Here is a 12,839-nt window from a genome sequence, read left to right as displayed (position 1 = left end):
GAGGAAAATGGTACAGTGGCTAAAATGTAGTAAATAATGGAGTGAACAATGATGCAAATCAATAAAAAGACAAAAACCTGATGATTACAATGACTTTCTTATTCTCATATTTCTGGTAAACAGGCTTAAAAAGTCAAAGGTCAAGGTACTCACGGGTTTCTTGAGGAAAAAGATGGACAGGGCTCCGACCAGTGGCATGTCCCCAAGCAGTGGATCCATCACCACTCTCATCACTCCATCAAGCTAGACGAGAGCAGGAAATATCTTTTTAATGTTGTGTTTACTCTTGTCCAGTGTTCATCAGAGAGCTCTGGTGGTTCCCAGATTTCTCATGACACGGGTGATTATGAAAAGGGGGCAGGAGGAGCCACAGTCTGTCTTCCAGAGTTGCAGCACTGCTACATGAACCTCTCTCTTCACCAGGACTCATTTTTACATTTCCAACTATAACTTTTCCTTGTTTTGGTTCTGGAGGTGTCACCTGATGATTATTGTGCTGAAGAGGGTCAGAAGTCAAAATCCATACAAATGCATGAGGAGGCTTTTACAACCTTATGCAGTGATGCAGCTGATAAAACGGCTGCACTCATTGTTCCTGTTGGATAATGTCTGCATCAGTCTGGGTCCATTAGTCTTTACTGTGAAGCTCCTTATTTGCTCGTCTGTTTTGTAACTTCAGACTCGTTTTGGGAAACACACTGGGCCATGTGCCTCTCCAAAAAACAAATAATAAAAACAAGTTGTCTTCACATGAAAGTTGGCCGTGATTCAATGTGGTGCTGAGAGAACACAGGCTCAAATCCAAGTGGTTCTTATAGCAGACGGACAAACTGATGGAGGTCAAAGCTTACGGAGGTCAAACTCTAACTGAGGACATGGCTTACACTTCTGAAATGTTGTGTGAGTGAAAGTTTCCTCTCACAGTTATTAAGGAAAATGATTTCTCAGTAGCTGCAGTGACTCAAACCTCAGATATGCACACTCACCGCCTACAGCACCAAATTCGGTGGTAGCTCACTGGGTAATCAAATACCAACGTTGTACTCATCAAAATGGAAGTGGAAAGACTGAAGACAGGCTTTTGTTAATCCTCACTACCTTATTCCTGCCTATAGGAAGCTGTACAGATAACATGAAGCTAATAATGAAGCAGTTTCACTGGAGGGAGACGCTTTATTTTACTAACAGCCAATGAGAGAAGAACATTCAACACGACTCATCAGTCATGATTAGCTCTAAGCTAATGTATTTGTCAGAAATATGTCGGCACCACTTCAGTTCAGTCTATGAAAAGCTGACAAACCCGTGGATGAGAGCTTTAAATCTAAGCCGTACACTAAGGCAAATATTGACTGTAGCTCTCAGAACAAATCTCTCGGACTCTTCTTTCGCCTCACATTCTCCACCTCTCTAATCTCTGGCCAACAAATATGGCCTGATCTTCTGCCAACAGCTGAGTGGATAGCATCTCCTTTATCAGTCCCGTGTCAACATATTATGTAAAACTGTCTCTGGAGGGGTCAAGGGTTAATAGTGTGGTCAGGGTCAAAGGAATGAGGGCGAACACCAACAAAGTCTCAGAAAGTTCTGTCACAGATCATTTGGTTAATCGGCTTGTTTAGAATCGTGATGCAATGAAGAAATGGTCAGTTCCTATATAGTTTAATAATTGATTCATGGTTTAAATATTTGCTCCTCCATCCCCACAGATCCAAGTTTGAGATCCCAATTTGGCGCCTTCATTTTACTTTTATTAACTAATCAAATTCCACTTCACTTTATTGCAATTATATCACACTTGAGAACCAGAAACCAGAGAAATGCATTTTGTCCTTGTGCATCATACCTGTATACTTTTGATTCCAGCTCGGCAGTAGTATTTCTTGATGTCAACATCGATTTCTGTGGCCCCGATAAAACTGAAAGGAAGAGAAAAAATAAATAAAATAAAATCACCTGATGTCACATCATGAAAGCAAATGAAGTGAAGTGGTCTTTAACTTCCTGTGTGTGGATGATTATGTTTGAATTGTTTTGGTTTCTTTTAGGTGGACGAGTCCTGGTCTCAGCTCTTTTCAAATACTAATTTAATCTTCTCTGAGACACCAAGGAATCACCAGGGTATTGTATTACCTCTTAGACTGAGCTGTGTGTGTCTCTACACTCAGTCTGGACGACGTCTTTAACCTTTCCTCCGACTGAAGAAGCCACTTGGCAACTTTTCTTGAACTAACAAGAAAGAACTCTGATTTCTATGAATCAACTTCCAGATTAGATTTAGGAGTTACTCTAAGCATTTACCAAACCGATTTGAAACACATACATCTTTTAGCTCAGTAAGTAACAGGAGTGACGTGTGGTCAGAGCTGAGGCAGCGTCTGGAAGGTCCAGACTTCAAAGCAGCTCAGATGAAAACCAGTGGGAGGCATCATGCCTCGCTATATCCATCATCACATACAGCCTGTGCCTTTAGTGTGATCCAGAGCAACAGATGACATGATGATGAAAACACTTATTCTAAAAGGATAAGTCTGGTTTTTAAATATTTATGGCTTCAGTGGAACCTAATGGAGCCACAGACAGAGCAGGGTAATCTGAAACGTCTGACAGATGTTGTTGACCAAATATGTAATATCACCAGACTTCTAGTACCCAAAAAAAACAAGTGGACCGTTAGCAAGACAAGAACGGTTTATAGTGTACCTGATCTGTAAGTCCATGATGACCTGTCTCTTGTCCACATTCTCTGTGTAAACTTTCACCCCGTTCACTCTCAGTGGCTGCAGAAACACAAATATGATAAAACAGGAACACATGAGCTCTGACCGTGCTCTGGAATGAGACCTTTCAGAATGTGGTTATAAAAGAAATGAACAAAAGAAGGTGTGAGAACCGAGAACGAACACGTTTCAGTTCAGATTAAAAAACTCGGGCTCTGTGATCGACATGGAGACAGAAGAGAAGATTCAGTTCATGCAAGTAGCAGCAAGTAGACAAAAATAGAAACACATCAATACAGGACCTTAACACCTACACTGAGACAGAGTCTGTGAGTTAAACCAGTTTAACAAACCTGATACTGACAGCAGTGTGGAAACAATTCAACTGTTCTGACAGTGCTCTTCAAATCTCACCTGACTAACACTGGGCAATTTCAAAACTTGAAATTATTATTTTACCTTTTTAAAGAATTGTCAAAATAATGTTTTTATCCCAAAACCACAGGATTACAAACCTGCCTGGAAAATTTCCTCATAACTTCCCAAAAACGTGCTGGTGTTAGACTGGACTGAACTGCCTGCACCAACAAGTGTGTACATAAAAAATAAAATGACCAGTAATGGTTTGCACTTTTTGTTTCACTTACTTAAAACGTGCAACTATAAAAAAGGGAATAATTCATAACTAACGCTGTGTCAGTGTCAGTCTATTTATCTGTTTTATCTTTGTTGAGCAAATATCCTGCTAATGGAAAGAAAAAGATCCCAGTGAACCCTGAGGACATGAGGAATGTTTCAGAAAGTTGGGAATCTGCAGAGAATGAGTCTGTAACCAAGTGCGTGTGTGTGTGTAAAGTACTACAGTACAGCAATAGCAGCTGCCTCATCACCTTGTCGCCCATGTCGATCTTGGTAAAACAGAAGGTGCTCAGATGAGGGTTGGCTCCCTTCACCGCCGGCTCGATGGTCTCTCTGAACAGCTTGTCCAGAAACTGGCAGATGAACGGCCACATCTGCTTCACCGTCTGGGAGAAGAGAGGAGGAGAAGAAATGAGAAAAATATCTCTGGCAAACTCGAAGGAAAACCTTGTTCAGATGACTTCCTTTATTCTTTGGAAAGTTGTTACTGTAAACATCAGCAAGGATCTGTACTGCATATGAGCAAAACTGTCAGATTAATGGCTGAAAAAATGAATGTGTGAGTCACGTTAAGTTCACTAGAGCTGGTAATTAATATGATCAAACAGACTTGGTATCTAATTTTAAGAGACTCAGACCGGGACGAGCCAAAATATCTTGATCAATACATCTAAATTAATCATCTGCACAGAGAATTTAATGAAATAAAATCTATTCCTTTTCCACAAGTTTAAAAACCTGATGTGTCCAGCAGCATAAAAGCAGATTAAGAGGTGTTTTTTGTATTTTTTATTAGCAGAAAAGTCTGAGAATCTAAAAACGTTCTTGAAGAGAAACTGTGAGAAGAAGAGAAGCCTGAGAGAAACACAAATGAGTTAATTATCCACATCCACATGAATGAACCAGGAAGCCGTAATAAGCCGTAAGTAATACATTTAGATGTAGCAAGAATTTTATAGGACAACAATGTTCAGCAAGTCTCCAGAGAACTGCTCCTTGAGCTGCAGATTAGCAATCACGATTGAGGCCAACATTTATCTGCCGCAGACACACTCGGGCTCTGTAAGGGCTTTGATTTCAGAGCGTTTCTCTCCTCAGTGTATCATCTGCTGCTCAGTGACACAGAAAAAGCTTTGATAAGTCTTTTACTGGCTGAGAAAGGAGACAGCGTGAACCTGTGTGAGCGAACAGGCAGGAATGTTCTCACTGCTGATCAACACCTAACTATATATTTGTAGGGTGTGGTCCCTCCCTCTGGCTTATTGAGATGCTGTGAGCATGTCAAAGTAAAGTATGTACACAAGAATGAGGAAAGAAAGCTAAATATAATCACACTATCTGATGAGGATGCCCCAGTCATTTCCTCTATGACTGTGTAAATTATATGTTTTAGTCATTATGGTCGCTCACTGCTCCCATCTTCAGCTGGTGAGAAGTTTAAAATGCAAGTGAGCAGGCATTAATCATACATGTCCATTTAAATCAGACTCTGAGCCTCTTAACATCCACAACAACAACATAAAAACACAACACGACTTAAAACATTATCGTTATGTCTTTAAGTGCTGGTCATCAGCATCCATTGGTATCTTACTGGAAGTGTGTGCAGGTGATGCTCTCTCAGGTGCCAACTCCACTCTCTCTCTCTCTCTAGTCCTTTGTCTATACCTCTCTCTATCACTTCCTCTGCACTTCTTCCTCACTACCACTCTCCATCTCTCTCTGGAGACGAAGCTCTGGGTCAGGGTCTATCAGAGATCTAGTTTCTGATCCTATTTATATACCCGCCACCCACTAGCTAACAGGCTAACAGAACCTCAAGTACAACAGATCAATCTAGTGGGCGAGACACAGATAGAGAGACGAAATGATTTTTGATGGTGATAAGACGGATAAAGTGTGTGTGTAGGTACCTTATTCAGCCACTCCACCCTCTCCACATCTGGATAATGCACCTGGAATAAAAAACAGAAGAAAACATGAATGATGATTTATACATAATTCTCATCAGTTCCCTCATATGAATACCATCAGTCACTATACTAAATCATCAATTTATTAGTTCAAATTTAGTTCATCATCATCTCCAGCTGTATTCTACAGGTAGTTTTACTCATTTGAGGTGTCTTTTGTACTCCGTCAAGCTGTGTTTTCACTACTTTTTGACATTTCGTGGACTAAAACAACGAGGAAACAAATCAGCAGATCAAATGATAATCAACATCAACATCAGCACAAAGTGCGAAGTTACTACAGATCCGGATCCTTTTTCCTTCATCCATGCCACTTCTCTTTGGCAGAGCACACAGCCACACTGAGAACACCACATGCAGCCTCTAAGGTCCACAAACATGCACACACACTGTGCGACACTTGGCATCCCCAAAGAAAGCTAAATTTGGAAGATTGGAAGAAGTACGTTCCCAAAACAGAGCCCACTCTACAAGTTTTCATTACTCACAGACGTCAGACTTAAATCATATTTTAATTAAGAGTTTGTATCTAGTTTTAAAAGGACATCCCATGTTTAACATGTTAGCATGCTACACATTTATAAACACAAACCACAGTAGTAGGATGTAGTCTGACAAGGTGTCAGCACAGCAGCATCAAAGCTGTTGTGGAGCCCTGAGAATCGACTGTGACATACCTGTTACGTAACTGACACACTGGGAGGACTCTGCACACTTCGGCCTGTGGCAGACGCACGTGAGTGAAGACTTGGGTACATAAACGTAAGGTATTTAAATACAGACTAGGGTCACAGGAACCAGCTCTACTTTTAGATTACTGTATGCACAAATAACAGTGCTTGTGTGTCTGTGCTGAACTATTTTGCATTTATCATGTTTATAACCTAAGATCAAAGTCCTTTACACTGAAATCCAAATCTCCTAATAAGGTCTCTGATATCCAAAACATATTTTAGCAATCAGCAAATCCAACCTTATCTCTAGTGAAACGAAAACAAAAGAAAAGACATCACGTTTGTCCAATTTGCATATGGCAGCTATAACACAGTGTTGTTATTATGAAGAAACATAACACTGGGACTACACAGAAGTGTGTCAACCACGTTTCTGATACATGCGTGACATATTTAAATCAATCTAACTGCGTCCACTGTCCTCAAGTTGACTCACGTGAAGGTCGAACTGGATTTTACACCCAGAGATGGGTGTAAATCCCAGAGTCATCCCAGAGATAAACAACCAAAAAAGGATGCTGCATGTATGTTCTCATTGAGATGACAGGGTTCCTCCATCTTACATAAACTTAGCTCATGTGATCTTATATGACTAATGAAACCACCCAAAACAGCACCACATACCGAACGGTCCACATGCGTCCCACACATAAATAAACAAGCTCACATTGACGATGACATCACATCACAAGATGCGTTCGTTTGGATTACAATGACAACTCTGCTGAAACGTGGAGAAGTGGATCTCACGCAGTATGACCCATTTTGTCTTGTAATCAACTTCACCTAATAAAGTGATTCTACTTTTCTGTACTACACACGGCTAATACTGCTGAAATGTGTCCTGTGTGTTTCCACTGTCTTTGTCTGATGATAAATAAACTAAAATATCAAACCACCATCAAAATGCAGAAACTGAGTCATTACATCCCATCATGTGCTAACGTTTGCTATGTTTGGTAACATTTTACTGCTGAGCCTGATGCCTCGCTCTTATTTTACTACTGGTGTTTGACTCCCTTCTAATGGGATTTCTTTATGACTCAGCTATCATGCGATTTACCACCCATCTTAAATTACTGGCACACAGGAAGTTCATTCTACCACCAGCCTGGCCTCCAAAAATTAGGAAACACATCATTTCTGTCTGTCTTAACATAGTGGGAACCTGGTTATCAACACTACAGCCAACGTAGGTCTAGATGAAAGAGTCTAGGTTACTGGAACGTAGCCAGACATGCAAATGGAAAACAAATTGTTGGCTGCATAGTTTTGCACTGTGTGTGTCTGCAAGGACAGTTTATTCGAGGTTGAACTTAAGACAGATGTGGCTCCAATCTGTTCCTGCGTCCACGCTGGCTGCACCTTTAGCAACTTAACAAATGTAAAAACAAAATGAAACAAGCTGCAACTAAGGACTAAAAGGGGGAAAGAATGACTCATCTGACCAATAAAACAGGCACCAAGTGGAGCACAGTTTTCTGCCTTTTTAGGTAAACAATTGAGAACGACTGAGTCAGGAGATGGATAAAAAGGTTGAAGCCCGGGCCAAAGAGCAAATGACAGTCATCAGCACGAAGTAAACAGGAAGTAAAGGGAGGTGCCAACAAACCAGTCAACATGACTCTGAGATAAAGATCAAAGGAGGATGAAACTCCACGAATAAGAGCAGAATAGAAAACACGTGAGACAGATAAAACAGAAGAAGAGAGTTCACTGAAATATGATCAGGAGCATCCAACATTAATTAGGCTGATCGAGTTTAACATAATATACACAAACATCAATGTTTACATAGAAACATACAATGCTCTGTAGTCCAAAGCAAGGATGGACTAACAGCAGACTCAGGTTTCCTTCCAGCACCTTTAGTGTGATTTACGCTTTTGCGTTGAATGTACACACACAGAGCCTTTGTGAACACTTACATAGAAGTAAGAATTGTAAAAGTATGTGAACCTTTTCAAATTTAATGGTTTTCTGTATTCATTTTTCATAAAATATCTTCTTAAAATCTAAAAGTCAATAGTATTAACAAATGTATAATATAAATATGTGCCTAAAGTCAACCAGTCATTAATTCCAAGGGTTCACATACTTTTTCCACTAGCACTATGAGGTTTTTATGATTGTTCTCAATAAAGACATGAAAAATCACATTATATTTGTTCATACTTTTGAGTGAGATAAGGATCAGATCAGGTTTCATGACAAATTAAAGCAGAAAACCATGAAATCCAAAAGATTCACATATTTTTTCTTGCCACCGTATGTGTGTGCTTGTGTCTTGGCCACTTCCCTTTTGGTGTACTACTAGAAACTATGGGGAGTGAAACTGAGCAGATCATGTTGGAGTTGGAGCTAATGGATATGAAACAGCAGTTACTGTTTATAAAATCAATGCAGTGTAGAAACGAGAGACGTTGTCTGAGGACAAGGTCTGTACAGCCGCTGCAAAGCTACTGTGTGGACCAGTCGCAGTTGTTGTGGTCTACATCACCACATCATGAGGTGTTGCTGGGTCTGCAGCAACATAATATAGAAATGTGGTGTAGACATCTGATGTCTGATAGTGTACTAACATGTTATCTGCACTAGCTCGGCTAAAAGAAGAGTCTCTTTAAGTTACATGTGTTTGTCGGTGCCCACGTCTGTCAAGTGGGTGACACCAACTATGTAACAGCTGTTTTGAAATCCTAACCTCTTCTACAGCCACACCTCCGTCACAAAGCATGTGTCTGAGAGCAAAGCCAAGGGAAGAAATGCTTCTTAGAGTACTGTTGGTATTTATTCATGTAAACAGTGGCTGACATCCTAAACCTCTGCTCTGTCACTGCCTGCTCAGTCGAATTCAACTGCACTTCCCAGTGGGCGGACAGGGACTCTCCTCACCAAGGTGACATCAGGGAAACCTGCTAAATCAGCTTCTGTTCAACCTGAGGAAGGTGTTGAAGGGTGCAGAAATAATAAAAATCTATAGGACGAGACGGCTGCTGCATGCTGACGTCTAAATATAGGCTGAGAGAACCAAAGACAGACTGAGCATGAAGGATAGAGTGGAGCTAGGAGAGGAACTGTGAGTGTCGAGGGTGCAAAGACTGAATGAGGACTAGAATTTAATGTTTCTGTACATGGCAACATGACTATTTGTTGTCATGATTTGTTTGCAAATGTATTTTTAAATATCCCCCAACAATTTCAGAGCAATATTTCTAGCAAGTGTTGCAACATGGAGTATTTCATAACACCCAGCTGCACTAACGTTTATCAACATTACAGTTTTCACTACATACAACACATGTACGCTATGTGCAGCGTGCCAACCTCAACAGCCCTGCTGTATTCTAACATTACATTAGCTCTCCTCACTGGCTAGGCTCTGTTCATGTTTGTCCATAAATTATTAGATTGAGAAGAGTTGATTCTCTGAAACTGCTGTGACAGCGCTGACAGTGACAGGTACTCACTGAGCAGGTCAGATCAGCTGTCGGTCTGTGTGTGAGAGAGTAAGACAGAGAGACAGACAGCAGCTGAGCTGATCAACATGCTGCAGCACAACAATGAAATATGATCTCACACTATATAAAAATAAGAATCTGTGTAGATATTGGAGCCACAAATGAAGGAATGCTGCTGGTAATATGAACAGGCCTGATATTAGGATGCAGATTTAAATCTTAGCATCTAGATTTAAAATAAACAATATAAACAACAGAGTTGACTCCCTCTAACAAGGATTGAAGCTCACACTTTAACCTGCAGGAACGTTTCCAACTGTGACTGAGTGCAGGTAAAAGCAGAACAGAGCAGCACAAGGCCTTTCTGTGCCTCTATATAGTTTCTATTCTCTGCTGTGGAGCTGAGCCCTGCCCTTTGGCACATCAAAAGCACACGGACGCCCCACCCATGTTACCACCGTATGCCAATGTAATACGAGAACGCACAAATGAAGAGAATTAGGAGAAAAACAGCTATGCTGAGGTCACGTCTGTCTTTTAAAAGCCCCGTCATAGAGTGAAACTGTTGAAATGAAGCTGGTTTTAACATCAAGCTGCAGAGAAAACATTCAGCTGAGCATGTCTGAACTGTTTTCACCACCCAGGCACACACCTACTATAAAATCCAGGCCTGCCTGTTCTTTTATAGTTCACTAAATTACACTGCACACAGAAGACACTGTGTTGTATTAAAGTCTGCCGTTCTGCACCAACTTGCAGGAAACATTTCCTACACTTATTAACAACCCAGATAATTCATCCCATTTATTTGAAGGCTGTGGCTCAAGTTTCTGAAAGTTATTGATAGAGATGGGAGTCTTCAGAAACAGAAGTTTGAACAGGGTGTAATAATAATAATAAACACTGACCTGAAGTAACCTGATCTCTATGATCACGTTATTATAGAGACAATAAAATAAGATTTTATAATATAATCTATTCTAATGAACATCAATATTTGGCGGTCACTGCTGATATTGTGACAGAAACAAATCAACATATAATAAACACCATCAAGGGAGCACTCTGTACTTCTAATGTCTACCTGGACACTGAGACCGTTTTTGCCATGATAACATTTCAAAGTTGTGCCATCGTTTGCTGGATTCTATTGATAGCTCATCATTTTATGACACCCCCACTGCATCAAACTCCAGCAGTGACCTGAGGTGACCTTTATGGCCTTAATCCTTTCTCATTTTACAGTTGAGTAACTTAATTAAAAGGAATTAAAAGTTCAGTCAACACAAATAAGACTCTAAAATGATTAAACACACGCTGAAATTGTCTGAACATGCAAAGACGGCAAACTGTCAAAGTTTAGGGTCAAATATTCATTAGCAAGGCATCATACATGAAATGCATTATTTTAATTCTAACAAACTTTTATGCTTTCTAAAATTTAATAGTGACAATTGGTGGCTGCGCCTATTTCCCTATTTTGGTATGACTAAGAAAAAACTAACTCAGTTTATGTCATGCATCGTAATCGTATTGTGACCTTTAAAGGCTGCAGATAAGATCCTTACTACGATTACCTTTGCTCCTTTCGTCACAAATTTTCAGATTTTCCAGCTTATATGGATCAAAGGATTCCAGGTGAATTAACTAATCATAAATAGTCACACTGAGCTTTAAAGACTGCAAGAAACTGGGGATGGATTAGGAATAGACAGTATAAGATCAGATTTCCGGTGCTTGGTTATGAATGACTTGTTAAATCAGAATGATGACAACATGAAAACATAAATGATTAGAAATCAGAAATGTGTCCTTCACCCTGCATTGTAGTCACTCTTTTATTTCCCCCATTTCCTAATTCTGCCACATTTTCTTCTGTTGTGCTGCTGTGATGCCTCTTTGGAGATAAACACGTGTCGTGTGTGTCCAGTGATTTTTATGACTCACAGTTTCTAGATAAACTCTCATATATAACTTCATAGACTCTCAAACATCAACAAGACAACAGTAGTTTCATATTTTCGTCTCTGACAGCAGTGTGCAGGGTTGGACTGTCTCATTACTTCAGGCATTACTGGCCTACTAACTAGGAGCTGCTGCCCACACTCCCTATCAAGCCTCATTCCACACATATTTGGTTTAGAGTGAGCCAACAGCAAAGATCTATATCTGAGTGGTGATTACAGCTCGCTAATATAACACATATGTGGTTCACTTAGTTAATGTTACTTACTCATTCGAGTGTTGTCTGGTAATGAAACACCTGATCACTTCATCTTGTTGTTACACCAGATGATGTCAAGCTTTGTGCAAGTCCATAACTAGCCGTTCATTCTGAGTTCCTCCACCCACCAAGTACTCACTAAGGGTGTTCGGTTAGTTTGGGGCTGAAGTGTGGCTTCACATTTATTTTGTGAGAAACCGTAACATGACGACGCAGGAACTTTGTGAGAGCTTCTAATCACTGGGTTTTGAGGTTAGTGTGATAAAGGTGAAGCAGATAAAGGGAGAAGGACGGGCACTGTCAGCATCAGTGCCTCAGAGGTCAAACTTCACTGTTGATTGTTTAGCTTATTATCAGACAGACACGTTAATCCTTTTATATACTTTCACTGGTTTCTCAGTTCCCCTTTAATCTGGCAAACAGAGAGCAGTCAATCAGTAATGTTTGGTTTCCACATTCAAACATCATTAGCCTCAGTGTTGTGATTTTACATCTTCTGTGACACAGACTGGCTTCAACATGTAATCTATCAAAGTCAGCTTCCTGACCCACGACCTAATAAACATGAGAGATACTCGACACCACTTCACATTGGGCCTGGAGTTGTTGCTCAGCACAATTTAGTGATAATGGATGTGATGATGGGATTCTCTACGCTGGGAGGGAGAGGATGTTTGGATCTGGCTGGCATCCTGCCAGGTACTCAGTTTTCTGGCATCATTATGGATAATAGAGAATATTATTGTATTAAGGAAGTTTCCTCTTTTTAAGCTGTTGCTGTGTGAATCTCACCAAACTGAGAAAGTCATAGATTGTGTAGTTAGAGCTAGAGACAATTATATGTTCTGACACAGCTAGTGAACTAGTACTAGCAGTACTAGACTAGTGAACTAGTACTAGCAGTACTAGACTAGTGAACTAGTACTAGCAGTACTAGACTAGTGAACTAGTACTAGCAGTACCTAATAATATGCAGATTATTTTCATGATTGATTATTTTGTCTATTAATTATCCACCAGTAGTAAAAAACGCCCAACTCAGTTTCCCCTGAAGCTAAGATGACTTATTCAGATGTTTTGTTTTGTCTGAA

General features: G+C 40.2%; 1 protein-coding gene across 2 annotated transcripts in view; it reads right to left on the bottom strand.

Moving 5' to 3' along the window:
• The window catches only part of LOC113172011 (extended synaptotagmin-2-A-like), a 33,478-nt gene that overhangs the window by 17,628 nt on the left and 3,011 nt on the right, over positions 1-12,839 (bottom strand). For both annotated transcript variants that reach the window (XM_026374792.1, XM_026374793.1), the window contains 5 exons: positions 5,273-5,314; positions 3,611-3,745; positions 2,704-2,780; positions 1,847-1,919; positions 154-243 (listed from right to left, as the gene is read on the bottom strand). In XM_026374792.1, coding sequence (XP_026230577.1) covers positions 154-243; positions 1,847-1,919; positions 2,704-2,780; positions 3,611-3,745; positions 5,273-5,314 — 417 coding nt within the window. The remainder of the gene's footprint in view (positions 1-153; positions 244-1,846; positions 1,920-2,703; positions 2,781-3,610; positions 3,746-5,272; positions 5,315-12,839) is intronic.

This window comes from Anabas testudineus, chromosome 17 (assembly GCF_900324465.2).
Source record: "Anabas testudineus chromosome 17, fAnaTes1.2, whole genome shotgun sequence".
In the NCBI taxonomy this organism is placed as follows: Eukaryota; Metazoa; Chordata; class Actinopteri; order Anabantiformes; family Anabantidae; genus Anabas; species Anabas testudineus.
The sequence above is the reverse complement of the archived record's forward strand: the minus strand, read 5'-3'. Positions and strand labels throughout refer to the sequence as shown.